General features: G+C 48.9%; 11 protein-coding genes across 11 annotated transcripts; 7 read left to right on the top strand and 4 right to left on the bottom strand.

Annotated features, from left to right (window-relative positions):
* Window positions 1-40: 40 nt before the first annotated feature.
* Window positions 41-641, top strand: N7484_011497 (polysaccharide biosynthesis domain-containing protein; the record flags this gene model as incomplete). The annotated part of the gene is made up of 3 exons (XM_057121884.1): window positions 41-85; window positions 144-168; window positions 262-641. The coding sequence occupies 3 exons, from the start codon at window positions 41-43 to the stop codon at window positions 639-641; spliced, it is 450 nt and encodes a 149-aa protein (XP_056967638.1).
* A 684-nt stretch (window positions 642-1325) lies between these two features.
* On the top strand, window positions 1326-5661 carry N7484_011496 (ABC transporter ATP-binding protein; the record flags this gene model as incomplete). Its single annotated transcript, XM_057121883.1, has 5 exons — window positions 1326-1774; window positions 1828-2491; window positions 2567-4550; window positions 4602-4721; window positions 4778-5661. 5 exons carry the CDS (start codon window positions 1326-1328, stop codon window positions 5659-5661), a joined length of 4101 nt encoding a protein of 1366 aa, XP_056967637.1.
* Window positions 5662-6230: 569 nt separating this feature from the next.
* N7484_011495 (alpha/beta hydrolase) lies at window positions 6231-7065 on the top strand (the record flags this gene model as incomplete). The annotated part of the gene is made up of 2 exons (XM_057121882.1): window positions 6231-6632; window positions 6727-7065. 2 exons carry the CDS (start codon window positions 6231-6233, stop codon window positions 7063-7065), a joined length of 741 nt encoding a protein of 246 aa, XP_056967636.1.
* A 209-nt stretch (window positions 7066-7274) lies between these two features.
* Window positions 7275-8519, bottom strand: N7484_011494 (glycoside hydrolase family 64 protein; the record flags this gene model as incomplete). Its single annotated transcript, XM_057121881.1, has 1 exon — window positions 7275-8519. One exon carries the CDS (start codon window positions 8517-8519, stop codon window positions 7275-7277), a length of 1245 nt encoding a protein of 414 aa, XP_056967635.1.
* A 2934-nt stretch (window positions 8520-11453) lies between these two features.
* On the top strand, window positions 11454-12843 carry N7484_011493 (uncharacterized protein; the record flags this gene model as incomplete). Its single annotated transcript, XM_057121880.1, has 2 exons — window positions 11454-11507; window positions 11596-12843. 2 exons carry the CDS (start codon window positions 11454-11456, stop codon window positions 12841-12843), a joined length of 1302 nt encoding a protein of 433 aa, XP_056967634.1.
* Window positions 12844-14053: 1210 nt separating this feature from the next.
* On the top strand, window positions 14054-15214 carry N7484_011492 (uncharacterized protein; the record flags this gene model as incomplete). Its single annotated transcript, XM_057121879.1, has 1 exon — window positions 14054-15214. The coding sequence occupies one exon, from the start codon at window positions 14054-14056 to the stop codon at window positions 15212-15214; it is 1161 nt and encodes a 386-aa protein (XP_056967633.1).
* Window positions 15215-15412: 198 nt separating this feature from the next.
* On the bottom strand, window positions 15413-16923 carry N7484_011491 (Zn(II)2Cys6 transcription factor domain-containing protein; the record flags this gene model as incomplete). Its single annotated transcript, XM_057121878.1, has 4 exons — window positions 15413-16108; window positions 16158-16292; window positions 16344-16808; window positions 16864-16923. Coding segments are annotated over 4 exons (1356 nt in total), but the record flags the coding sequence as incomplete, so codon positions are not given.
* Window positions 16924-18033: 1110 nt separating this feature from the next.
* N7484_011490 (uncharacterized protein) lies at window positions 18034-19699 on the bottom strand (the record flags this gene model as incomplete). Its single annotated transcript, XM_057121877.1, has 5 exons — window positions 18034-18242; window positions 18295-18299; window positions 18350-18923; window positions 18985-19294; window positions 19352-19699. The coding sequence occupies 5 exons, from the start codon at window positions 19697-19699 to the stop codon at window positions 18034-18036; spliced, it is 1446 nt and encodes a 481-aa protein (XP_056967631.1).
* A 580-nt stretch (window positions 19700-20279) lies between these two features.
* On the top strand, window positions 20280-22033 carry N7484_011489 (putative DNA polymerase iota; the record flags this gene model as incomplete). Its single annotated transcript, XM_057121876.1, has 2 exons — window positions 20280-20327; window positions 20378-22033. 2 exons carry the CDS (start codon window positions 20280-20282, stop codon window positions 22031-22033), a joined length of 1704 nt encoding a protein of 567 aa, XP_056967630.1.
* A 516-nt stretch (window positions 22034-22549) lies between these two features.
* admB (uncharacterized protein) lies at window positions 22550-24979 on the top strand (the record flags this gene model as incomplete). Its single annotated transcript, XM_057121875.1, has 2 exons — window positions 22550-22610; window positions 22662-24979. 2 exons carry the CDS (start codon window positions 22550-22552, stop codon window positions 24977-24979), a joined length of 2379 nt encoding a protein of 792 aa, XP_056967629.1.
* Window positions 24980-25604: 625 nt separating this feature from the next.
* On the bottom strand, window positions 25605-26548 carry cdc31 (putative cell division control protein Cdc31; the record flags this gene model as incomplete). Its single annotated transcript, XM_057121874.1, has 2 exons — window positions 25605-26093; window positions 26273-26548. The coding sequence occupies 2 exons, from the start codon at window positions 26546-26548 to the stop codon at window positions 25605-25607; spliced, it is 765 nt and encodes a 254-aa protein (XP_056967628.1).
* Between the last annotated feature and the right edge of the window lie 507 nt (window positions 26549-27055).

Below are 27055 nucleotides of genomic sequence, written 5' to 3'. Positions count from 1 at the left end.
ATCAGATTGAAGCTATTTCAGTTAATATTATACCGCCAAAATGTCGAAGCCTTTTGATCCCGAGCACCCTGAGAACCTGGATGACGTATGTTTCCGTGATACACGACTTAGTTTAAGAAGCAATTCGCTGACCAATCGAGCAGATGGAGAAGCAATTCGCCGTGAAAGGTCCGTTGAAAGCCGCAGTCTATCCCCACTGATCAGCTCACTGAGCCTGCATCCATTATTTGAACGGAAACTGACATTGAAACCTTGGAACAGCCGTCGAACACTTGATGACATACTGGTCGATCCTCGAGAAGGTCAAGGGCTCGCAGCTTCGCCTGACTAAGATGGACGATGAGATCTACGAATCTTTCACCAAGGAGTTCCCTGAATTCGACCCCGCAGGAACCCTCAACGAGGATGAGATGAAGAGCAAGGCTGGCAAGGAGAAGTGGCGCAACTGGATCAACCAGTATGAGAAGAAGATCGACGACTTCAACTTCGGCACAATTATTCGCACTCGGGCCGATGCCGAGTATGACCAAGATACCACACTTTTCGGCGTTCGCATGCATTTCTACGCTGTTGAGATTGCTCGTAACCGCGCGGGTCTGAACGATTGGATCTACGAGCGCGCCCAGAAGGCTAGCGCATGAGCGATATCCTGCATGTTACGCAGCATTGCCATGATACCACACAAACGGGACTCGGTGATGGGGTTACTTAACATAGATTTTGTCCACGCGATCACTCCACCGTATCCCTATCCCTTATTTCCTGCTTGGCTATGTCAAGTTCGACTCCATATCCGGGCTGTTAGACCGACGGCATGTGCTTGCTCCTTTGTGGCTTACTTGGACGAACCATGAAACCGTGGATGTGACCATATGGAGAGAATTATCTCACGGGATCTGTCGTTATTACCAGTCAAGTAGATTGTGGCCGCAGAAAACAAGTGATTGGGACTTTCATATATTGTTCTCTCTCGGTGGATTGCGGATTGGAGTGGGCTTCGTGTTTGGAAGTCTTTGTGAATATTGGCGATATACCCGGAAATAAATGGCATTCCGTTTTCTATTGAATAACTGATGGGATAGTTTCTTTGACTTTTCGAGAGAGTCTGTGTTCCGCTCTTTGTTGCTGTGCCTCATACAACCGTAGCTTTTGGGGATGTGATTAGAAGACTCTTAGTATTGTTCCCCTTGCCACAATGAATTTCTAAGAATGCTGACGCCACACATTTGGCGTTTAACCTTCCACGATTCTTCAGACCTGTGTAAGTCCTGGGATTTGTTCTACATGTATCGACTCACTGACTGTGAGCAATGCATCACGACCATATGACAAACGATCAGAATGGGGATGCAGAGGACAAAGGGCCTATTCCTCGTCTAGAAACCAACTGGAAGACCCTTTTCAGCTTCACATCACGAAAGCATTTACCAATTCTCCTTGCTGGGTCGATCTTCGCTCTGTTCGCGGGCTGTGTGACCCCCATCCTGGCAGTCCTTTTAGGAAACGTGTTTGACGCCTTTACATCATACGGAGCTGGACAGGCTGATGCGATTACATTACGCTCAAAGATTGCGACAAACTGCCTAGGAATGGTAGGGTTAGGAGCTGCCGGTTGGTTCCTGAATGGCGCATATTTCATGATCTTTGTTGCTTTTGGGGAGTTTCAGGCTGCGAGCATTCGTCAAAAGGTCTTCGTGGAGCTACTGAAACGAGATATCAAATGGTTCGAGGCGCAACGAGAAGGATCTGGGGCATTTTTGTCGGGTGTTCAAGCGTGGGAAATCCTTTCGTTTGTTGCTGACCCCGTACGCTGACAGGCTTTGACAGGAATATCCATGACCTGCAGATGGCTACCTCTCAACCTCTTGGTCTTCTCTTACAATATGCATGTCGGTCATTGGCTTCATTGACCTTGGCCTTGGTGGTCTCCTGGAGACTTTCTCTCGTTACCCTTGCGGGAATTCCCATATTCTCTGCTCTCATCGCCTACCTCTCCACTCGAATGAATCCCAGTATCTCAGCACAACAAACCGAACTGACCTATGCCTCCAAAATCGCAAACAATGCCATTTCGTCCATTGACACGGTCAAATTTCTGAACAGTCAAGCTTTCGAGTGGCAAAGCTTCGTAAGTCGGATTGAACAGTCTGCGATTCACTATCTTCGACAAGCGCGATTAAACTCTTTCCAAATCGCACTCATCCGGTGGATGATGTTTGGGATGTTTGTACAGGGCTTTTGGTACGGCAGTAGTCTTGCACGCGCTGGACTCTTATCATCAGGCGACGTCATCACAACGTTCTGGGCCTGTACAACTGCAGCTCAGTCAATCGAGCAGGTTCTTCCACAAATGATTGTCATGGAGAAGGGGAAAGTTGCAAGCGCAATACTCAGGAACCTGATGCGAAAATCTGTAGAGGATGACTTCCACAGTGAAATCAAAGGCACTGTCTATCCTCGCCGCTGCGATGGTGACGTTGAGGTCAATGATGTGAGTATTCGAGGTTGGAATTTGGGTTGCATATCGGACTTAGGATCAAGGTCAATGGCCTAACTCTATTAATAGGTGTCGTTTCACTATCCGTCACAGCCAGAAACGTGTGTTTTGAATCCCTCCACATTCTTCTTCCCCGCGGGAGACACAACATTTGTGATAGGGAAGAGTGGATCAGGTAAAAGCACTCTCGGTCAGTTGATCATGCGGTTTTATTCCCCAACAGTGGGAGAAATTCTCATCGATGGACACAAAATTGAATCACTGGACATTTCCTGGCTCCGAAACAATGTCACTCTTCTTGAACAGAAGTCCGTTCTGTTTAATGATTCAGTCCTGCAGAATATCAAGTTTGGGTGTCAAGCTTCTGAGACAATCTCCAAGGCGGATATCGAAGAGTCAATTGAACTAGCAATGCTGGGAAACATGATAGAAGGTTTACCGAGAGGGATTGATACTTCCGTTGGCCCTGGTGGAAGCTTTCTAAGTGGAGGTCAACGACAAAGAATGGCAATTGCTAGAGCCAAGCTGCGCGATACACCAATACTCATTCTGGATGAGCCAACCAGCTCCTTGGACCATACTAACCGTAAAGCCGTCATGAAAGCAATACGTCAATGGCGCAAAGGCAAAACAACAATCATCATCACCCATGACATGTCTCAAATTCTAGAAGGCGATTATGTTTACATTCTGGAGCATGGATCTATCATGTATTCTGGGTTTAGGGAAGAACTTGACAATCGCACGGGGTGCGAGAAATACTTCCCTCCAGCTATGAGACTTGACCTCGAAAAGGGGAATTTAGAGACTGAAAGTGGTAAAAAGAAGCACAGTTCATCGGGCGTATCTACTCTTGGCAGCCTGCGTATGCCTAAAAGAGCTCGTCATAGTCGGAATTCGTCATGGGCTCAACATCACCTTCCGCCCGGGTTTCGATCAAGCACATATGAGTTGGCTGTCCAGAGGCATTCCCACCACGCAAACCTTCTTCCGGTTGACATGGATCAAACAGAAGAACCGCAATCTATGTCGCATCTTCCTTTTAGCAGTTCAACTCCAGATCTCACTTCACACATGTCACCTACATACGGTGGGATGATAGGAAAGGACATTGAGATGGTCGAAATCAGCAGCCCAAGGACAGAAATGGGCATCCCAGGGCAATGTGTCTCCCCAAACCCCATACAATACCTCAGTCCAAAATATGCGAAACGAATCAGCCGTAAACGCAAATCATGGAAAACAAAGGAGCAGAAGAAAGATGCCCCTCCCTCTTTGGCTCGTGTAATGTGCACAGTCGTGCCAAGTCTGAATGAAAAGCAACGTCTTATTCTTCTTGTGGGAGTCCTTTCGGCATTAGCTCATGCAAGTGCAACACCGGTATTTTCATACTGCCTTTCGCAATTGATCGGAACTTTCTATGCGGGCAAGGATAGCGCAAATCTAGCCAGAAAATGGTCTCTCGCTGTTTTGGGTGTATCCTGTGGAGACGGTCTGTCCTCGTATTTCATGCACTATTTCCTGGAATTATGTGCCGAGGCATGGCTTGACACGCTTCGCGGGAAAGCATTCAAACGCATTCTTGAGCAGCCAAAAGCATGGTTTGAAATGGATGGCCATGGTTCATCTAGGCTTGCATCTTACCTTGACCAGAATGGGGAAGACATGCGTAATCTACTGGGTCGCTTTGCTGGCTTTGTCATAGTTGCAGCTGCCATCATGATCATGGCGGTTATTTGGAGCTTGGCAGTTTGCTGGAAGCTGACTGTGGTGGCTCTTGCGACTGGTCCGTTCATTTATGCCATCACCCGCGGAGTTGAGGGTACCAATGGCGTATGGGAGAGGAGATGCAATGAAGCAAACAGCGTCGCAATAGACATTTTTACTGAGACGTTCTCGGAGATTCGAACTGTTCGATCATTGACACTTGAGAGGTATTTTCAAACCAAGCACGTCGACGTGGTGACCAGATGTCTGAAAATAGGGCTGAAACGTGCCATCTATACCGGCTTGCTATTTGGTATGGTGGAGTCAACGGTCATATTTGCATGTGGTGGGTGATCAATTCTGGCCGAGAAGGAGATGTGTGACTAACCTACTTCAGCTCTAATTTTCTATTATGGAGCCGTTCTCGCCACCACTCAATTCGCAGTAGATAATGTAGTTCAAGTATTCTCCCTGCTGCTTTTCAGTATTGGTTACGCAGCGCAGATTCTATCGTGGAGTTCGTTTAACTTTCTATTTCTAACCATGATTTCGAACATTGCTAATTGTTTCAAGTTCCTCAGATCAACACATCAAGGGATATAGCCACACGTCTTCTTGAACTCTTAAATCTTCCCAAGTTTGGATCACATGAGCACCGCGGCTCCCTAGTCATCTCCAATCTGACGCCAATCAAGCTGACCAATGTTTTTTTCCGATATCCCTCAAGACCAGACACTGTGGTTCTAAAAGATGTTTCAATGGAAGTCTCACAGAACACCTGCACAGCCATCGTGGGTCGATCCGGATCAGGCAAGTCAACCATTGCCTCGTTGTTGTTAGCATTATATGCCGTTCCAGAATCTCGATCCAGAGAACCAACGATTACACTGGGAGGTGAAGACATCTCACGGCTTCACGTTCCTACACTCCGTTCTCAGATCGCCATTGTGTCACAACAACCAACTATTTTCCCAGGGACCATCTACGCTAACGTGAGTTATGGCATTGATCTCCAATCACCGATGTCTTCAATAGAAAGCGTCCGTGCCGCGGCAAAAGCAGCCGGGATTGACGATTTCATCACCTCGCTTCCCAGAGGATACTGGACCGTAATTGGTGATGGGGGTATTGGTCTTTCTGGAGGCCAGAAACAACGCATAGTTATCGCCCGAGCTTTGCTTCGCCATCCTCAGATCCTTATTCTAGACGAAGCCACATCTGGTCTTGATCCAGCAAGTGCTGAAATTGTTCGTCAAATTATTCAACATCTAGTGTCTGTGCGTCCAGATCTGACAGTGATCATCATCACACATGCCAAGGAAATGATTGAGATAGCAGACCATGTCATTGTGGTTGATCAGGGAGTTGTGGTAGAGGATGGCTCATATCAGGTGCTCGCGCAGCGAGTGGGTGGCAGATTGTTCGAATTGATTAACGATCCCGAGGACGGGACATAGATAGCCCTGCAGACTTCAAATACTGATTTTGAATTGTTTTGCATCGCATAGTCTTTTCAAATAGAATCAGCCTTAAGCGACCTATCTATCTAGTAGGTAGTGACATTAGTTGTTCTTATGTGCCTTTAGGTAGTTCTAGGTCATGAATACAGAGCCAGGGTTTCCTTGGGGCCTTTCACAGATGCATCTCCCACCCCCGGGGCTTCTTTACCTTTCTCACCCCATTATTGAAGCCTCATTGAAGTCTCATTGATAGGTCTATTGCTCCAAAGGGAAAGCTAGTACGTAGCAGAAAACTACATAGCCAAGGGTTCCGGAACCCATGACCCAAGAAGGCCTGAAAGTCTGATATTTGGGTCAATTAAGCTGATTGATCATAGATGAAAAATCCTATATCATCAGGAACGTAGCGGGAAAGATAACCAGGCAAGACGTGACGTGGCGGTAATACCCCGCTGGCCCCCAAATGGGGCCATAACTTCACCCCTTGAATACGCTAAACACTCGTATAAGTTTCAAAGATTGCATTCGTTACATCTATCATCCCCTTCAGGTCCACCATTCCAACAATGTCCAAGCCAAGCATCATATTTGCCCCGGGTGCCTGGTATCCGCCAACGGCATTCGACCCCCTCATCTCCAAGCTAACAGAATACACCTGCTACACCTGCGCATTCCCGTCAGTTCAGCAAGCAGCAAGCACCAAGGATCTGAAGCCAGACATCGAAGCGGTTCGATCGCTTGTGCAGCGGGAAGTGGATGCGGGCCGTGATGTTCTTGTGGTTTCGCATAGCTGGTCTGGTATGCCGGTGAATAGTGCCCTAGATGGGTTGAGCAAGATTGAACGTGAACAGGAAGGCAAGAAAGGCGGTGTTGTGCGGTTGGCCTTCATTTCAGCGTTCTTAGCTGAAATCGGCGAGAGTGTCATTAGTGCTGTCGGGGGCCAGGCGCCTGATTGGCATTTGCATGATGTGAGTAGCTACGATACATGGTTTGCATTGAGTCTGAGCTTTTATTGGATGCCATGTGTCTGTGAACGTAACATGATACTGATATGAAAGGCAGGTTGAAAATGACACAGTCATGGCTGCTGATCCCGTGGGGCGTTTCCTCCACGATGTGCCTGATGGAGAAGAGTGGGCCAAGAAACTCAGGCCGCATTCTTGGTTTACGAAACGCAGTCCTGCGTCTAGCGCAGCCTATCTTACTATTCCCTCTTCCTATTTGCTGTGCGAGGATGACAAAGCGATTCCTCTGGCTGTGCAGCAGTGGATGATTGAGCGGGCACGGGAAAAGGGCGCGCAATTCGAGACCGAGACTATTGCGACAGGGCATACTCCTTGGCTAGTTCGAACAGATGAGGTTGCTACTTATATTCGAAGACAGGCAGGTGAAGATGTCTAGGTGGAACTCTAACCACGGGGTGGAATTGAACACAACACCTGCACTGGAAGGGCCAGACTCAAATATGGAGATTTTTAGAGTTGCTATCAACGAATGTGGATATAGACCGAGCTTTAATACTACCGAGAGGAAGTTCATATACAGTTTTCACTCCTCTGATGACAGACGGGAAACACGATATGAGTTGCAAACTGCGAGAGAATAAAAGTTCACTTGCTGCGGGACAGCCTGCGCACAAACCTCTTTACTTTGTGCAGCACACCTTGCTTCTGATTGACCTGTGCAGAAGACGTCGTAGTAGTCTTGCTATTGGTAGAATCACTAGCCGCGTTGCTGCTGAGACCACCGACAGTGACAGTCAAAAGCTGAGGACTACCATCGAAAACACTCCCAGACTGATCCACCCCATTCGACGGACCCACATCATCATAAGGGAATGCATAACCCCTGCCATCGAGTGCAGTCTTATGACAGATACGTGCGTAATGATTAGTGATCGAGTTCGAGTAGTAATTACTCACAACTTCACCATCTGGCTGATTTGTATTAATCAACAAGGTAGATCGATTGAACGCAGCAGCCAGTCTGGCAGTGATGGCATCTTTGGTACTGTTTCCAGATACAGTAAAGCTACCAGAGCTGTTACTGAAGATAGCGGCAGAGGTTGGTTGAGCGTAGCTGATGCTGCCGGATGAGAAATTCAGCGTGCCGTTGGAAACGGTTCCCGTAAGGCTGCCTGCAGATCCTTGGGTGTCGACCGTCAGAGTTTCACTGGCGTATTTAGACCACACTTGATCAACGTATGAATCAAAGTAGGTGCTGAATAGACTGCTGTTCAGCGTTATGCCGGTGTTGGGCGATACGGCACGTAAGTTTGCCCCGCCAGACTTTATGATCAGTTGATCCCAGCCTGCGCCATCGGTGTCATGTTGGCTTTGCAGCGCAGAGCATACCGTATCGAGTGCACCTGCTGGGAGGCCCTTGACAGTCTGTGTTTTGCCCGAGGTGTTCTTCAATGCCAGCGCGATAGGCATAGAGACGAAGTCTACCATACTAATGTTGACGAATAACTGGGCGCTATTCCAAGTGAATTCGCAGAAGTCCCAGCGGATATTGTAGTTGGGATCCGATGGATTGGAAGACGAGGGTTCCACGAGTGCTGGACCAGGGTTCAAGTAAAAAGTGAGGGTAGCATCGCGCGAGAACCACAGCCGGGCACCGGCTAAATGTGGAATCGTCACTGTCGTTGTAGTGCCTGATGCTCCAAGAGAGATGGCACAATTTTGAGCTAGGGCAGTGGTAGTAGACGACGGCGATGTCGGGTAGTAGGCTGTCTTGCCATCCGATTGTAATAGAAAGAGTGCATTGCCATTGTCGATGGCCTGTCCAGTGATATAAGCATAAGCCTTACTGGAGCCGGTGTTGTTGACCAAGGCAAAATTCAAAGTCGCCATCTTGAATGCGACTATTGGGTCGATGCTGTCCAGAAATTGCACGACTGGCTAGAGCAAATCTTTCAATGGAGTAGGAAAATAGGGCCGGAGAGAGTATAGGGCCCACAAGGCTGCAGTAGGTCGCAGGGAGTTGCAGACTAATCCTTAGTTCAGCAAAAATTGCGTTTTATCTTCGAAGAGTCGGGACCCGTACATATAGCATGGCCGACTTAGCTCAAAGTGCTGCATTACCTGCAATGGGAATTTAGTAGGGCAGGCTGACAAGACCTGGTGATGTAGCGTTGCGAAAACTTGAATAGTCCCGTAGAGGGGTAAATGGGAGAAATCGAAAGCTTATTGGACTATTCGAGTACACTAGTAACATGTGTAGTACATGTGTCGATCTTTGCTGGGAATAGGCGACGCGCCGGGACCTTAAGCGGGAGATTCCTCTTTAGAAACACCCGACGCCGCCACAATGCGATCATGCCGTGCGAGCAGATGATCTTACGCGTGGCATTTCTCCACGAGGAAATGCGATGGTTGGAGACCCCGGAATCCGGGGGTTCGTGGGTGGGGTCACTGTTTGGACGACGTCGATTAACATTGGAAGAGCGTGATGATGAAGGAAACTCTACCTTTGCTTAGCTTCTTGATCTTCTTCGCGGGCGAGTCTTAGGAACAATGACTCTTTTACATGCCAAGGTTTAATATATTTCAATGCAACATGAACTCCCAAGGTTCTTGCTTATGATTATTCGTAGACTATATCTATAGCTTGGTCATTCGGAGTCCTGCCACAATTGTTCTTTGGTTTACGTTCGTTAAGGATGGTCTTGGGGCTGCGAAAGTCCATTTTAGGGAATCACCCAATGTTTGGTAGATGCCAGCAAATTTTTCATACACGCCAATCGTTGGATCATGTGGCTTTCAATAGGGCGTGCTTGGCTCACATAGAGAAGATCAGCCCCCATGTTGTGCAATCCCGAGGACTTTGTGGGTCAGGGTCTCGGTCGTTTACCTGGTATCGGCTCATAAATCTGCGGCGATATTTACCGCTTGTACCTAAGGTAAGTCGAATCCCAAGGTCACTAACCATTGAAGATCCGGATATAAGTTCGGGTGAATTCATAGTGACATATCTGGAATGGATACATTTGCTGCCAACGTTTGACTTGAGAAAATGATATCAAGGGATATATGTCAAGGGTAAATCTACACGTAGGATTTGTTGAGCTTCAACATTCATATGTTCACAGATCTATCGATTCGCAATTCCCACCCAAGTCAAACCCATTTAAATCAAGCTGTACCTGTAACTGTACCTGTTACTCCAGAAGGTCACAGGACATGACTTTGGATTGTCATTCCCAACCCGGTTGGCAGCTTGAAATTTTAGCAGCATGCATTCCGGACATAGACCGCGAGAGCAGAGAGCACTTGCATCAGGAAGTCATTCCAATGAGAGTGGTCATTCTGATTTTTCTCAGATGGTGTACCCTAAGTTGTTGTTCGTTTTCCCCCCTGCTTTCCTGCATCGTAAGGCGCGCACACATTCAAGGTCAACATGATTTAGCTTGGGCATGTGTTGATTCTTTTCCCTTTTTTCCCTCTGTGCTTGGTCACCGTCTACAAGAACCTAGAGCCTCACAGCCGCTGGAGCCAGATCTACCTCGCAATTTGGAAGCAGCCCATGTAATTGTGGCTGGTCTGCATTCATCGGTTGTGTTTGTGAGCTGTTATCCAGCGACTACGTGTAGCAATTTTCGCTGCGTGACTACTCAAGGGTCATTTAGTCTCAAGGGGAGGGTCAAATACCATCATACAATTTATTTTGATTTGTCAAAAGAATTTACGACAAACTCGCTGGAGTGTATTGAAATTTTGGGTATCCAGCAATGTTGTCAACTTGCAAGCATGTATTTTAGGGCCAAAATATCACCATCAATGCACGGCGAGGAAGAATATCGGGATGCATGGATGCCCAAGTGCATCAGAAACCTCTAACCACCGATAGCGGTTCGATTAGATGCGATCCCAAATGCATTTGGATTTAACATCAAAGGGGGTTTAGACCCACTCGATAGATCGATTAGCTAGTCTTATAACGACTTAGGACTTTCCAGGGCGACATCCCTAGGTGACGGGAGAGCACATGACTTTTGGGAGCCACATACATGAGGTTGTGGCTATAATTTGGAAGCTTCAAACTTGCGAAGATTTGCCAAGCTCACCTAGGCGCTCCTAGAATTTGTATTGCGATCGGCTGCGTTGATTATTTCCGAAATTTGGATAATTATATCCCCTAGGGTTGAAAAGAAATTCATTCACGCCTGAGATAAGGCACTAGTGTCAGTGTAATTAAATTCTTTTCCATGGGCGTTACGGTGCTGTAGATGTCGAATCTCTCAATTGAAAGTAATCGAAAGCAAGGGCGGTGGTTGGTGTCACGACGCGGATCAGAACCCTTACTTACCAACTGCTCGTGCAGGGCTTCCCCCCCCACGAGCGCCAATGACGAGCTTCTTAAGCAAGACAAAGTCTCGCACAAATGGTCGAACTCCACTACGCGGATCTCCCGTGAAAAAGAGGATCATCTCTGGGGTGAGACCTGAAGAGGGACGTGCCAGCAACTTTTGACGCGCAAGCAGACACGATCGTCACCGACCTTTCAGGCGCCCACCGGGACTGGCATTGATCGATCTTCGTATCCACCGGCCTCGGCTCCACTGGTCTACGCCATCGTCTCACTGGTCACTCCACTGACCAGGATAATTATAGCCACTGATGTGCCTGAGCTGGCGGTTACTCCACTTGCGCCTAGAATTAATTAAATGCTGTGGCTGACAGTCGCTTTGTGTTCCCTCAGCCCTCCGCTTTTCGACTTTCTCACTCCTATTGAAACTGGGGAGGTATCTCATGTCTTCCGATCATCTCTAGGGCCTGCTGCCCATCATGTACATTCCACGGAAACGCTCGATCGACCACAAGAACAGCATCTTCATCATCGTAGGTTTCGTCTCAAGTATCCGCCGGCATCCGATAACATGGTCATCGGTCGCTCTTTCCTCGTTCGCCACTGACTTGAAATTCTTAGGTTTTTGTGGTGATAGTTTTCGTTCTCGCTCTATGCGCGCTGGGTTTTTTCCTGGCCCGACACCTTCGTCAACGGCACTTTGAGCCGAAGTATATTCCCGGGAAGTATCTCAAACGCAAATGGAAACAATGGCATCCCGGAAGTGCCTCTTATGGCCAAGTTCCAAGCCAAGGAGCAGCCAATAGAGAACAGGACACAGCATACCAGGGCGCAGGAGCCACGAACCCAGAAATGACGACCACCGCTGGTGTGCAGCGTGAGACCTCGATTCGATCGATCATTACTCTACCCGCATACTCGCCGAGTCCGAAGCCGACCGAGCAAATCATCGGACGAGAAGGAGAGCGCGAAGGCATGGATATGGTGGTCGAATTCCCCGAAACGTCGGAAGAGCAAGAGGCTCGTCGCGAGGACCAAATGGAGTCATTGTACCAAATTCGCCTACAGCGTCGGCAAGAACTTGCCGATCGGGAGGCCCGACGCCAAGAGCGACGGTCAGCACGAGCTCGTGGCGACTCAGTCCGTCTTGAAGAGCTTGCCGCTGAATCTCGCGCTCGCAGCACTCGTCGTCACCAGCCAAGTTCCAGCAACACCTCGCTAAGTGCCGCTACCGCCATCGCCGAACACCAATCCCGGGAGCGGGACCGGCGAATCTCCAGTGTCAGCTACGCTTCTATCGGCCACGTTCGCCATGATGGATCCCGCCTACGGGCGGATTCCCACGAATCCGACCATCAGCCTCTGCTGGAGAATGCCGCTGTGAACGCATCGTCGCCATCGTTGACGGACCGGCAATCTACCAGCTACCGCTCCCGCGTTGAGTCCTTAGCATCATCAATTATGACCACTGACACGGGCGGAACTGACTCTGATCCACTTATCCTGGGTCCGACGTCTACACGCGGGTCTAGTCGCCCAGTGTCACAAGCGGAGGAGGACCTCGGAACCCTTAATATACAGCCACCCCCTGAATACGAGCATCTCGACTGGGGCGATGCACCCGCGTACGAAAGCCCAACCCGGGGGCGCACTGACGAACCTCGTCAGCTATCATCGGTGTTGACTACACTGCCATCTATTCACGTCGACGTCGCTAGCCCCATCGCAGTAACTCCAGTAACCCCCACCGAGCCCCGTCATCCAGAGTCAGAAGATGAACACGACACTACTCCCCGGGGTCCTATACGTACTTCCGTTGTTTCAGAAGTTGATTCTGGATCCACATCAGAACATACCCCTGTCTCATGATAAGACATTTTCGGAATAAAATGACTGAAGATCTCTGCATGGACTTAATGAGCACGATTCACGACCTGTACTAGCATTACCCCCGTGTGGCGATTATATGCGTTCTTTCTTCGACTCGGCAAGGCGTTTATGGTTCATTTGCCGAGAACTTTGGTTTCAATTTTTGTTAATTCTTTGTTCTTTTCCCCTTAGATAGTTAATGACATGTAACATTCTCCAAGTATACATGCTTGGTATTCTTTGCACTTTATACAAACCAGACTCGGCCTGAGCCAGTGTAGATAGACGTTTCCAAAATTTCCAAACTAGAGTGAATTCCAGATTGGTGGTTTATCATGCTCTCCCCAAGCGACGAGCCAAGTCATAGCCTAAAAGAAATTCTTCAATGCTCGGATCCGCAAATAAGGATGGAAACCCCTTAGCAGGATTCTCAGTTAGCAAATTTTTATCACGCTCCTTCTGCAAGGGACCATCTTCCATATGGAAGATATCACGAAAGTCGGCACTCTTTTGCACAACCTGGGCTGTTTGGTCTTTGCGTAACTGCTCATAAATGAGGCGGCGCCAACTGACTGCGTCTAGTCAACGACCATTTTGGACTACACATTGAACTTCAAGTATTTTCAATCTTTTGTATCTCTTGATTATTTCCGTGACTTCATATGCAATCCACCATATCGGGCTGTCCGACATACCCCGCTCCTTCTCTCTTGGACATATGTTTAACATTGATTGAAGGCCATTGGCTACGAGATGCATCGATCTAATAGCAGCTTTTCGGCAGCCCCGGGAATGATAGGTCTGGAGAAAAGGCTATTATGAATGGTGCACTGTGGTGTGCTGTAGCTATGTGTCGATGTGGCTGTCGTCTTGATGTCTCTTTGCTGCATTTTTCCCTTCTTGCAGCTCGAATGCCGCCAAGAGGGCAATTTCCTCAAAAGCATCGATATTTCAATACATCCCCAAATTTCATTCAAGATAGATGTTAAGCCCCCAAGATTCATTCACGATGGTTGCCTAATAAGGTTTAGCTTGGCTTCGAGATGGTTACCCATTGAGGGATAGCGTACCGTCAGGTGGTTACCCTACGAAGATTAGCGGGTCCATGGATGCGTCGATCCGATCAAATGTATAAATGGTTACCTGCTGCCATTTTACTCCGATCAATCATTATTGATTCATCTCCGTACCACAGATCTTAGTCTGCGTTATGGCGGAATATGCAGAGGATGATGCGGTCCCTAGCGGCTGGCGTACACGTCAACCAGGCTTTACCATCTGGGCCCTGCTATCCATCGTGCGAGTCTCATTTGTCGGTTTCTGCTACAGCATCTACTACATCCCGGCCTCATTACGTCAGAGCCCAGCGTGGTCATATCGCCAAGCATTACGATCGCGAATCTTGAAAGTGGCTTTTGGCGTTATTACCGAGCTCGGTTTTACACAGTCTCTCAGCATGGAGGCAGGGGAGCTCGGGGATCGGTGGGTTATCATAGAGCCAGCCTCGGAGGAATCATATCCTGGTGCCTTCATGAATCAGACCGTTAAGCCGGAGAGAATTGGCGGCACCTGGTACCCCGACGCCCCGCCTGAGAAAGCCGATCCTGATGACCAAAGTTTGATCGTGTTGTCATTTCACTCAGGCTCTTTTCTCTGGTTGGATGGTCGGCCAGATGATTCCGGCGAGACTGCAACCATGCTTAACAGCAAGCTAGGTCCCGGCACACGATCGTTCTGGGTACAATACCGTCTTGCCGGTGGGAAAAATCCAACCCCGTACCCAGGGCCTATGCAAGACGCCGTGACAGCGTACTTCTACCTTGTGAAAAACCTTGAAATCTCTGCATCTCGAATTGTTCTCGCTGGTGACTCTTCGGGTGCAACTATTGCAGTGGCCCTCCTGCGCTATCTCGTCTCCCAAGATTACCTCGATCTCAAGCCCACCGACCAGGCACATCCTAAAGCATGTCTTTTGTTTTCACCTTCGGTCGAATACAGCTTCGAAGGGGACTCACAAGCCTTCCACAATCATAGGAATCAGAAGACCGATTATTGCGATGGCCACATGGCTGCCTGGGGTGCTCGAGCATTTGCGCCCCCGGAGACCGTCCGATTAGATGACCCGTATCTTTCGCCAGCGCTCCACCCATTCGCGACTCCAGTCCCTATTTTCGCTCAAGCAGGGGGTGCTGAAGTGCTCTGTGACAGCGTCAAAAAGTTCACGGATGCGATGCGTGCTATTCCAAGCAATCGAATCGAGTTTTTAGAGACACCAGGTGCACCGCATGACATTTATGTTACTGGGAAACTCCTCGGGTGGCCGAAGGAACAAGAGGAGATGATTGATTCCGCCGTCAGCTTCGCTCTGTGACTTGGAGAAGACACTTTACGCAACGTGATATGATATGATATGTACTTTAGCTGATACCAAACTTGCAATTTTATGAGAATATTTGAGGGTCGTCGATGTCTACAATATCAATTTATTACTCTTCTTGCAACTTAATAGCGAATATGCCAAGTCGCTCCAGAGAATAGGCTTAGCTTTAATCGATATCATCCCTAGTCATCACATCATAGCACATCCCCCGGGAACCCCTAACTCAGAAGTATCCACATCAAAGCCGGCTTCGGTGAGGCCTCTGTGCAAATGAAGATTTTCCAGCAGTGTCTTGAGCCACCTGACACACTTCCGCCATTCCAGTGCTTTGAAGTCAGATTGATAATCCGTCAATGTAGTTTCGATACGCGTCACCTGCTCGGGATCTTTTGCCGCAGCCAAAGCAACAATGAGACACAAGGGAACATAGGCGGCACCAAGTGGACGGTCGCGGGAGGCGAAATCAGCTCCCTCGATTATTTGTTGAACAAAGAAGCCCGAGTCATTGGCAAGTAAGGTGTCAAATGGATTAAATGCATGGAGGATATTGTTCAACGTGAGAGTCAGGGAGGAGATCACGGTATATGCTGCTAGGTACCGAGACTGGTGAACTGTTGATAATGAGGATAAGAAGCCGCCATTTTGGAATGCATGCATGGTTTGAACATCAATCTTCAGTTGAGAATAGGCTTGGGTAATTTCGGGGAGATATGGAGAGGGGTTGTGGATGTACTCGGGGAACATCGCAATGGAGAACAGACTTGTGGTTGGTCGGGGGATGCTGCTGTGCTCTGGTGAAGACGGATTTTGGCAGAAAAAACTTATTATTTGGTCCCAGATCTGCTTATCCATTCGAATTCGAGGATTTCGCATGCCCTCCAGAATCTAAAACAATTAGAGCTAAACGGCGAAACAGTCAGTGTTGGTAACATACCACAGGAGCACATAAAGTGACCAGTAGATTTCGTGCGAATTCACTTCGATATTCATTTAGATCTACAATTCTGAGAATATGCGTAATAGCTTCTGCATGGCCAGATCGCTGCTTTTGTGAGGTCCCAATCCAGCTCTGACAGTACAGGTTAGTCCACGGAATCACAGCTTATCGATTGAAGCATACCTGGCAGATAGAGATGAGATAAATCGCACAAAGCGTATTAGGAGATCGAGCACTAATAGGATCTTTCAAACACTCTCTGAGCGCTTTCAATGCCTTTCCAAATTTGACCAGAACAGCAGGTGGGACATCTTGTTTCTGGAAATAAGGATACGAAGAGACCAGTGCCGTCGCAGCAGCATCTAAAACCGGACTAGACCCGAATCGTCGGGGTAGATCTCGGAGAAACGGTCCATAGTATGTGATATCATAGCGCACATCCTGAATCTCCAACGTATTGACAAACCATGTGGTGAGAGTATCGCTGGGTACCTGCGCAATGTGAAGCTTCGGCCCCTGTTTTGTGGGTACGACTGCAGATGTTCCCTGTGGGAACTCAGCAGATTGGAATTTGTAACGCCGCAAGCCACTTCCTATACACTGTAGCTGACGCCTGACACATCGGGTGCAGGGCTGAAGTTCATCACACTAAGATTATGTGTCAGCCGACGTCCTATGAGAGGCTCCTGGCAAGCGCGCGGACCTTCTTCTTTGCTTTCCGACAACTGTCGCATGCTCTACTGGTGGGGACCCCCGGCATTTTGCTAGCGCAACGTTATAATGGAAAGAGTAAGACCCACCAGCGACAAGGGTGGCCTGTTTTAGCGACTATGTATGCTCGACGTGGAGAGTTCGCCCGAGCCCCAGTGAAATGTGCAAAAGCGTTAATGTGAGACGTAATGAATTAGAATATGTTGTTGTGATTCGACTTCAAAGCTGCAATTATTATCGACTTGATCATGAAGTTGAGGGGCTATCCGGGTGGGGTGGTGAGACGTTTTGGCCCCAAATCATTCGATATGGCATCCAATCAAGCTAGGCGCTGGGTTCATGCATAGACCCACCTGGCGCGCCGTTCTGCCATTCTTGTCACAGGGCACAAAAAACCGCACTGGTTAGCGAGATGAGGCCCATGCGTAAATGCTCCGCCCCAGCACCTGGTCGGACAAAACCCCCCTGAGTATGAAATGTGTCAGCTTGCTTTTCGACCCCGAGATATTGGATTAATGAAGGATTCAACTTGCAATCAAATATTGTCAAACCTTCACATACAATTGGGTCAATCTACTTACTCATAACTATATTGAGCGTCTTGTCGCTCGAGGTCACAATCTTCCACAAGCAATCATTATCATCCTCGGAGGTCTCTTACCCCCACTGTGAGTACTCTGCCACATATCTTTATTGAATGATATCCAACGTTGAAGTTTTCAGAAATCCAGGGCCCAGGCATCTGTTTAGTGGCACGCTCCTAACTTCCCATGCGGAATTTATCAGTTGTCTTGATGTGACACATTGACATTTCCCCTAAACAAAAGCGTCTGGTATATCTACAATGGACTGGCTCATAAGCTTGTTTACCGGCAGGAGTCGTGCAGAAATCGCAGAAAAAGACAAGAAAAGGCGTCTCAGTAAAGCCCAGAGCAAAAGGATACGAGCACGAGAGCGAGAATTGAGGCTTGCAATGGATGGTGGCGGAGCGAAAAACGCCCGCTTATTCTTCGGTCCCCCAGGTGAAACATATGATCATAGTAGGCGTGGACGACGACCAAAAGAACCTATCACGAGTGGGTTTATGCGTAGGTGAAAATACGCCTGATGGCGCATCCTAGCCTCATAATTCCTGTACATAAAATCGCGAAGTGCATCTCTATCAGAGTATATTAAGCTGTCCAGAGTCAGATCGCTTCCGTGTGTTCCGATTCTGGATGAAGTATATGAGCTCCTGGAGTCCCGTCAACAGAAGTCCTGCCAGAACTAGCGCAATCATTATAATGATTCCCTTTGGGTATAGCTCCGATGATTCACCTTGGCGAAATATTTGAGTGCCAGCCATAAGGCCACTAGTGGCCGTCATGACAACTGATATGGAATTAGCTTGATGTTAGTCACGGGGAAGTTGACAAAAACGTACACATTCTAGGCACAGTCAGTAATTGTTGGGGTAGTAGCGGGTATATTCGACTCACGCAACTGCAATACTTCGTTCTTCGGGGCTCTGACAGTTCATCTGGATCCATGCATTGTGTATTGGATGATATCCCACGGCTAGGCCATTCACGGTTGTCCAGAGTCCGAATTTACTCCATCGGCCGACAAGGGGCTGCACGAGTCTAAGAACAACAAGCGCAACTAGGTATGCTGCAATGGCAATCATGACCATAAAGCCACGCTTTTTCGTTTTGTCGCTCAGCCAGGCGAAGAACAATACAACGGGTAGAGTCATCAAGTACCCAATCGCAGCCAGTGCATTAGCTTGAACCCTTGTAAACCCCAAGGACATAATGATGCTCGGCGTATACGTTGTAAGAGGGCACCAGGTAGCAAACACACAAGCTGTTGCAAGAAAATGCGGCCATTTGTAGACATTTGTCAACGTTTGCCAGACAATCGTCAACGGGATCCGTTGACCAGTCGTGCGTTGCGCGTCTTGAGTCTCTTGTGAGTCAATTTTTTCAATTTCCGATACTGATTGATACTTATTTCTCTCTGGAAGAAGAATCATAAGCATTAGAGAGATGGTCACTGACCAAATCCCCTCCACTAGAAATGCATTAGTCACTGTGTGCTCAATCATTAACTGTGGAAAAAATGATATTCTTACCCAAGAAGATCCATTGCCATCCAGAAATTCCACCTCTGCCATCTAGCCTCAACAGTCCTGCTCCTAATAATGGCGAGACTGCGGTGCCACCGAACATCCCAAAAAAGAAGATCGCAATGCGCTTGGTGATCTCTTCTCTCGTGTACCATGTTGACAGAGTGAACATTGCCCCAGGAATATATCCCGCTTCCGCAAGCCCTAGAAGGGCTCTTGTGAGAAGAAAGCCAGTTTTATTCCGGATGAAAATCTGCAGGGCGGCGATAACGCCGAATATAAACACTTGGCCGCCAATCCACCAGCGGGGACCAATCTGCGTTGTGATCAATACCATTGCAATGAATCTATATTAAGACTGCGTATCTCTTACCTTGTGCAGAACTATATTTGATGGGATTTCAAGTACAATCACTCCAATGTACATGAATTGATTCCCCAGATTGATTGTATTTTGGTCCACCGAGATGGCAGATGCTAGTCCACCTGTCAGCGCGCTGGAGATGTTGGTTCGATCCAATTGATAGGTTGCGAATCCAGCTAGCAGAAGTGGAAGAACCTGAAAATCGGCACTTTTGCTTTTGTCAACAGCCTGCTTAGTTGTGCATAGTATACCTTGTAAGGTGATCACTGACATTCTTCGCAATTGGACTGCGCTCTTCTTGATACCATCATCTCCTTCATCTTTGTATTGTCGCTTTAAACTTAGTCTCTCCCACATTCTGAGGTGAATGTGTCAAGCTAAACTTATCTGATTACTGATTTATGGCTCTTGGCAGGGACCTTGGGAGCTAACGAAGAGAACCTTCGGAGTGATGAGATAATCTAAGTTTTGGCTACAGGGATCAAAGATTTTTAAATTCACTGAGCTAAGGATGCTCAGGACATGAAGGGCTGTAGGTCAATTTAATAAATAAATTAGGTAGCAGTCCATAGCACGACAAAAGCTTCTTGAAGTTGCTTTTGCAATCGTGTGGAGAATTGGGTACGGTGTGGGACAAAATATATAACAAAGTGTGTTTTAAGAAGCACTTGAACTTCGAAATCTTGGAGGATACGAGGTCTTGCGAAAGGGACATGTAACTAAGCCCTAATTCATTTACTCATTCGAACTACCATTGTTAACGAATACTGTACGGAGTAGGTTTGTCTCCCACGTAGGTCAGCCACATTTCACCAGCCACACCCGACCGGAGCCATCAAGATCAGCAAATGCTTCCACAACTTTACACCTTCATGGATCTCCACGCCCGGTCAAACACAGAAACCTTGTCCAATCATTCAATCCCTATGGAGATGACATGGCTTCGACACCGACACGTAATGACCGTCGAACCATTCTTCACCTAGTGAGCAATGCTACGTTCCTTATCTATTAATCCACTCTTAACACATCTAGGATTACGACTGCTTCTATGCTTCGGTGTTCGAAGTGGAACAGCCAGCATTGAAGTCCTTGCCGCTGGCTGTGCAACAAAAGCAGATCATCGTGACATGTAATTACGAAGCTCGACGGCGGGGACTGCATAAGCTACAGCTAATCAAAGACGCCAAGCGAATATGTCCCGACGTGGTAATTGTCCTAGGCGAGGATTTGACCAAGTTTCGCGATGCATCAAAGGATCTCTACCTTTTCATTCGCGCCTTCATCTGGGGCGGGCGAGTGGAAAGGCTAGGCTTTGATGAGCTTTCTTTGGATGTCACCGAGATGATTGATTATAACGTGAACTTATTGAATCCGAATGATCTATCAACTTCATTTTTCCATTTGGATCCCAAGGACCCGACGATTGGATTTGCCTACGACGCGACCACATTTATGGGCTTGACATCCCCAGGGAGGACCAAGGAGACACCAGTTTCTACACGTGACACGTCTTCCCTGGAAATGAAGTTGGGGATCGCGTCGCATCTGCTCAAGTATCTCCGAGAGAGGATGGAGCATGAGAAAGGCTTCACAGCTACAGGAGGGGTTTCCACCTCCAAACTTCTGGCAAAATTAGTAGGAAGTGTTCACAAACCCAATAACCAGACTACTCTGCTCCCACCATACTCAGTAGCTGGAGATGACACTGAGAGCAATGTGACCCAATTCATGGATAACCATGAGATCCGCAAAATCCCCGGGATAGGATCACGACTTGCCCAGAAATTGAGAACTCGCGTTACAGAGGTGAGTTCGGGAGAAAAAGAGGTTACGGTCCGAGATGTCCGTCTATATCCAGAAATGGGCCCGGCAATGCTCGAGAAAACGCTGGGTGGGCCCGGTGCGGCCAAAGGAATTGGCATGCGCATCTGGGGCATTCTGCACGGAGTGGACAATACCGAAGTCCTCGAAGCCCGAGATTTGCCGACTCAGATCAGTATTGAGGACTCTTACGGCCGTGGCCGATTTGATACCCTGGAGAATGTACGTCGTGAGCTCGTGGTTCTTACTGCAAGTCTGATCCGGCGCATGCGGACAGATCTCCTGGATAAGAGCGAGGAAACCTCGCGGTGGCTGGCCCACCCGCGAACTTTGCGTCTATCTACGCGGCCTCGCAATGCTCCCGAGACTGACGGGGTCCGAACCTACAATGCCAATCGTATCTCTCGGTCTGCCCCTCTCCCGGGGTTTATCTTCAATCTGGACGAGAATCTGGATGCACTGGCCGAACGACTCGTTCAGGAGAGTCTTTTAAGCATGTTCCGGAAACTCAATCCTGAGAAGTCCGGGTGGGATCTGAGTTTGATCAATGTGGCTGTGACCAACTTGGTGGAGAGTGCGGGAGATCAAAAGCAAAGTAGCGGCCGTGACATAGGCAAAATGTTCCGACAACAAGAAACGGTGCTCAGGGATTGGACGGTGGGGTTAGGAGATGCAGGATCCTGCGCCCCTGTTCCACAACCGGAGATACCGGACCAGACAGATAACGGGGTTAACGATCAGCCAGAATGGGGTGACGAAGACGACGAAGAGGAATCGTTGTTTAGTGTTCAGTGTGAGATCTGTTCCGCTGCGATTCCCCATTTTGCACAGCTAGCACATAGATTGTACCACGAATCCATGGATTGATACATTTGCACATACGAGTCTGATCAATCTTATATCACCTGGCGAGTACAACGCAATATTCGTAGAATACTGTGTGGAGTACTGCGGAGGCTGACTGCTAACCTCGATGGACCCCGGAACCAGCGTAACAAGGAAGCCTGGTTCCAATGGTATATCTTTAGTATAGAAACCATGGAAACGATGTGGAGACCAAGTACACGCTAGGCATACATATTCTTTTCTATGTAACACATCCTAAGCCCCCATGTCTTGCCAAGACCCGCCCTAATTAGGTCGCGGTCTATTACCATTGGATTCTTCCGTGCTTGGCGCCAATACTGGGCTGAGTCCGCCGTGAATTTGAAGATGATGGCTAATCTCTAGTTTCTTACTTATTTCTTCACGATTCACTTCGTCTTTCGTTTCAGTTGAACTTGTGTGGAGATTGGTGGACCCCTTACGACCCTGCGATTCCGCATAGCCGAAGACCCTGGAAACTCTATCGGGAGACCCTGATTCTGTCTTGCTCCTCCAGCAATGAGGTTCCGCAGCGTGCTGTCCATTTTAGGCGCAGTGTCGCTGGTATCGCCAGTCACAGGTACGAACAATTGCCCCGGGCGATGAGCTCCCCCACTAACAGCTCTTCTAGCGCGATCTCAAGCCTCAGAAGCGATCCGCCAGGTCACTCCGATCGACAACGCCGTCATCCGCACCCCTGCACACAAAATATATCATCTTTCACACTTTGATCTTACCCTCGAATTACATCGTGACGGAACTCGGGTCAAACTAGAGCTAGAGCCAAACCACGACATTCTTGCCGACGATGCTTTCGTGCAATATATCAACACCGACGGATCGTTGACCGACGGTGAGCCCATCCACCGACATGAACACAAGGTCTTCCGCGGTCGGGCGTTGGTGGGTTCAGGGAAAGGCCGATGGACGCCATCGGGCTGGGCCAGAGTTACAGTCCGACAAGATGGAGAAGATCCGTTATTCGAGGGCGCGTTCAGTGTCGGACAGGACAAACACCATATCGAGCTGCAGTCGACCTACTCCGCCAAGAAGCGACCGATCGATGCGAGTATTGAACTTCGAGACCGAGATTATATGGTCGTATACCGTGACTCCGATATGATTCGGATGCAGCCAGAGCACCCGGACCTAAGGCGGTCTTTGCCGGCCTCGACTGGCTGTGGAGCTGACAAGTTGGACTACAACGCTGATTTAACCAATTCTATCTTTCCCTTCGGAGTCGGAGAGGATGAGGGCCAGTGGGGAGTTACGTCGTTGAATTCGTTGTTTGGTCTAGGCAAACGACAGTCTGATGTTGGTGGAATCTCAGGTAACACGGGCGGCGTGAACTTGAAATCGACTATCGGAGATACATCCGGGTGTCCGAAGACGAAAAAGGTGGCGCTGATCGGAGTGGCTACAGACTGCAAGATGACCGACTACTTCTCTGACAACACTACCGTGACGGCCAAGGTCGCTGCGAAGAACTACGTGATCAACATCGTGAATACCGCGTCTAGCCTCTACGAAGAGTCTTTCAACGTGTCTATCGGTCTGCGCAATTTAACCATCAACAAGGAATCATGCCCGACCTCGGACAATGAAGCTACTCCATGGAATGTTGACTGCCCCAGCGGCAACCTTACCTGGAGACTCAACGAGTTCTCGAAATGGCGGGCAGATAACCAGGATAGCAACGCCTACTGGACCCTTATGACGGGTTGTGCGACTAATTCGGAAGTCGGTGTCTCCTGGATGGGTCAGCTGTGCACCTCCGACTTGACTAGCGATGGATCTAGCTCCGTCTCTGGGGCCAATGTCGTGGTTGGCAACGCAGGCAGCACATGGCAAATCTTTTCTCACGAAACTGGTCACACATTCGGAGCTGTCCATGACTGTGATTCCTCCACATGTGCCCGAGGGCTCGAGGCCTCATCCCAATGCTGTCCATTGACATCCTCGACGTGCAACGCCAACGCCCAATACATCATGAATCCCTACGCCTCATCGTCTATGACCAACTTCTCAGAGTGCACAATCGGCAACATCTGTTCCGCCATTGGCCGCAACAGTATCCAGTCTACGTGTCTTACCGATAATCGAGGGGTCGTAACAATCACTGGTAGCCAATGCGGAAATGGCATCGTCGAAGCGGGCGAGGACTGCGACTGTGGCGGTACAGAAGCCTGCGATGATAACGCCTGCTGCGATGCTACAACCTGCAAGTTCAAGTCTGGTGCTGTCTGCGATGACTCGAATGACAGCTGCTGCTCAAGCTGCCAGTATTCCTCATCAGGCACAGTCTGCCGCGCCAGTACTGGCGTTTGTGACATCGCCGAAACATGCACCGGCAACTCCAGCGCCTGTCCAAGCGACCAATACCAGAAAGACGGCACCACGTGCGGCTCTTCAGGTCAGGGCCTCACCTGCGCCAGTGGTCAATGTACAAGCCGCGACTACCAATGCCGCTCTGTACTGGGTACTATGCTTAACAGCAACGAGTCCTGGGCCTGCGGAAACACAAATGCCCCATCCTGCATGATCGTGTGCGGCGCTCCACAGATTGCCGAGGAATACGGTTCTTCAACCTGTATCGAGATGAACCAGAATTATCTCGATGGCACACCCTGTGACTCTGGCGGCCATTGCAGCAACGGTCAATGCAAGGGCTCCTCCGTAGGCGGCTGGATTAATGACCACAAGAACATCGTAATTGGTGTCTGTGTCGGTGTGGGATGCTTGATTCTTCTTGCCTTGCTCTACTGCGTTACGAGCTGGTGTCGAAGAGCTAGAGCACGTCAACGCATGGCCAAAGCCCCTCCGCCACGGTACCCTGGTCCACCTGGAATGCCTCCACCTGGGATGCGTGGACCTCCTGCTCCGAACCAGTGGGCCGGGTATCCTAATGGGTATCCGAACGTCCCTCCACCACGTACGCAGTATGGCTGATGATTCATTTCTGCATATTTTCTTATTTCATGGATTCGGCTTTACAGGCTTTGCATTGGGGGCGGTGGGAAACATGATGTAATGCTGTTTTGGGATGGGGCTTGGGCTTTGGGCGTTAATATTGATCTAAGAAGTTCTTTGGCGATTGGGCGTGGCCTTTAGCTCTTATACGTGGTTTCCATCATTGTGAATATTAGTATTCTTATTCAAGTGAACTTTGTTTTCCATTGTTTTGAATGATATTGCGCCGATTAAGTAGTTGTAATAGGACAACATCACCCATGGCACAAAATGGCGCCTGGCAGGATAAACCAAACTCAAAGGAATATCAAGTCATATATCGCAGGTGCTAGGGCCTCCCGACGTTCGAACAACACATGCAACATAACCGTAATAGACTCTCTATAAGTATTTAACTTTCCGCGGCCAGGAATTGGAAGACCTCGTTGCCGGGAATAGTAGCAGGATGTCGTCTACGGAGAAGTGCAAAGTTGACAATCGAAGCCAATTCAATTGAACCATGAAAAACACATTAACAAGATAAGGGAAATAACAACTTAAGCCCAACACCTTCAAAACAAGAAACCATGCAGTGCAGTCAATATATCACAGCCAGCCGGATTAATCACTGCCAGCAAATGCCCACGAAAGCCTCCCGAGTGACACCACCAACTCCCTCGAGGTCAAACTCCTCAATCATAGCCCTTAGCTCCTCCTCTTCAAGACCCGTCTCTCCCAGCTCCCGCGCAACACGCCTCAAGTCCTCCAGGTCAATAAATCCCTTCTGACCCTCGTCAAACAGCTCAAACGCACGCAGGATCTCATCGCGTGGATCGCGCTCCAAAATCTTCAACGCTGTCACAGCCTGGAACGACGAAAGCGGCATAAGAAGGTTGGATGGGTGTTGCGGATTTCCGCCCTTCGAGACCTGACTCCCCGGTGCATTGGGGTTATTTTGACCTTGTTGTTGTTGAACTTGTGGACGCGGGACGCCGTAGGTTGTGAGGAGGGAAATGAGTTCTTGTTTGGCGAGTGTGAAGCCCAGGGCACGGAAAGCGACGCGAAGTTCGTGATAGTCCAGGTGACGGTCGCGATCGAGATCGAAGAGGGTGAACTGGTGTAGGTAATGTCAGCCTTGTTTTTTTTTTGTGTTTATTGGGCGCGATGAACGCAGGCGAGCGATTCTCCAATTGGGTCCTCGCGTACGCATGCTAGGCAGGAGGGGAAGATCGCGTGCGTATCATCGCAGAGAGGGTAAACGAGAAATGTAAGGTAGTGGATGGTAGATCTTACAGCTTCGTTGATCTCTTCACGCTGCTCCTCCGTCAATCGGTTCAATGGATTCGCATCCTGCGCGGGCCCATGGCTTTGCGCGGCTGGGGTGTTCGCAGCCTGTTGGCTCTGCTTGGGGCCTTCGGGAGCTCCAAAATCAGCTGGAGCGGTGGCGCCTAGGCCACGGTGCCGGGAGAACGACGAGGCGCTGAAGGGCATGGCGTTCGCGTTGACGGAGCGATCCGGGATTTTGGTGCCGGCGTACGAGCGTGACGCGAACGGTTGGCCGGAGGCCATGATGATGGATTTGGCACGATGTGAACCTGGAATGCCGTACAATGTTTAAGCTGGAGTTTGTCGGGTTGGAAGATCGGCGGGGAGTGTTTTGGGCGGTGGAGAGGATTCTTTGGGCGACGCGGAATGGGGGTGGAGACGGACTGATTTAAAGCATGTATCACTCGCTTTCCCCGAGAATTTTAGAATTAATACGTCAAAGTTGTTCTAAATCACTAATTGAATGTCGTTCAAATGGACAAAGTGATAGCTAGAGCAGAACAAACTAGAGAAACCCAAGAGCAAGGATGTACAGTAGCAGTAAACAAAGCAGAAACGCGCAAACCAGTATCGAGTTCCTTGATACGCGAAATCTTTAAAATCTCATCCGATGGTTATGTTCACCAGAAAAATCATAGCAACGAGAGAATCCCTTCGCAGAGTCACTGGCTATTTGTGAGCCCTCGCTTCTGATAATACTATTGTTTCTCCCTGTTGATGTTTTTCCAGAACCCTGTGCTGATTGAGATC

Source organism: Penicillium longicatenatum (genome assembly GCF_028827895.1).
Source record: "Penicillium longicatenatum strain IBT 33135 chromosome Unknown contig_7_segment0_segment0, whole genome shotgun sequence".
NCBI classification, from domain to species: domain Eukaryota; kingdom Fungi; phylum Ascomycota; class Eurotiomycetes; order Eurotiales; family Aspergillaceae; genus Penicillium; species Penicillium longicatenatum.
The sequence above is the reverse complement of the archived record's forward strand: the minus strand, read 5'-3'. Positions and strand labels throughout refer to the sequence as shown.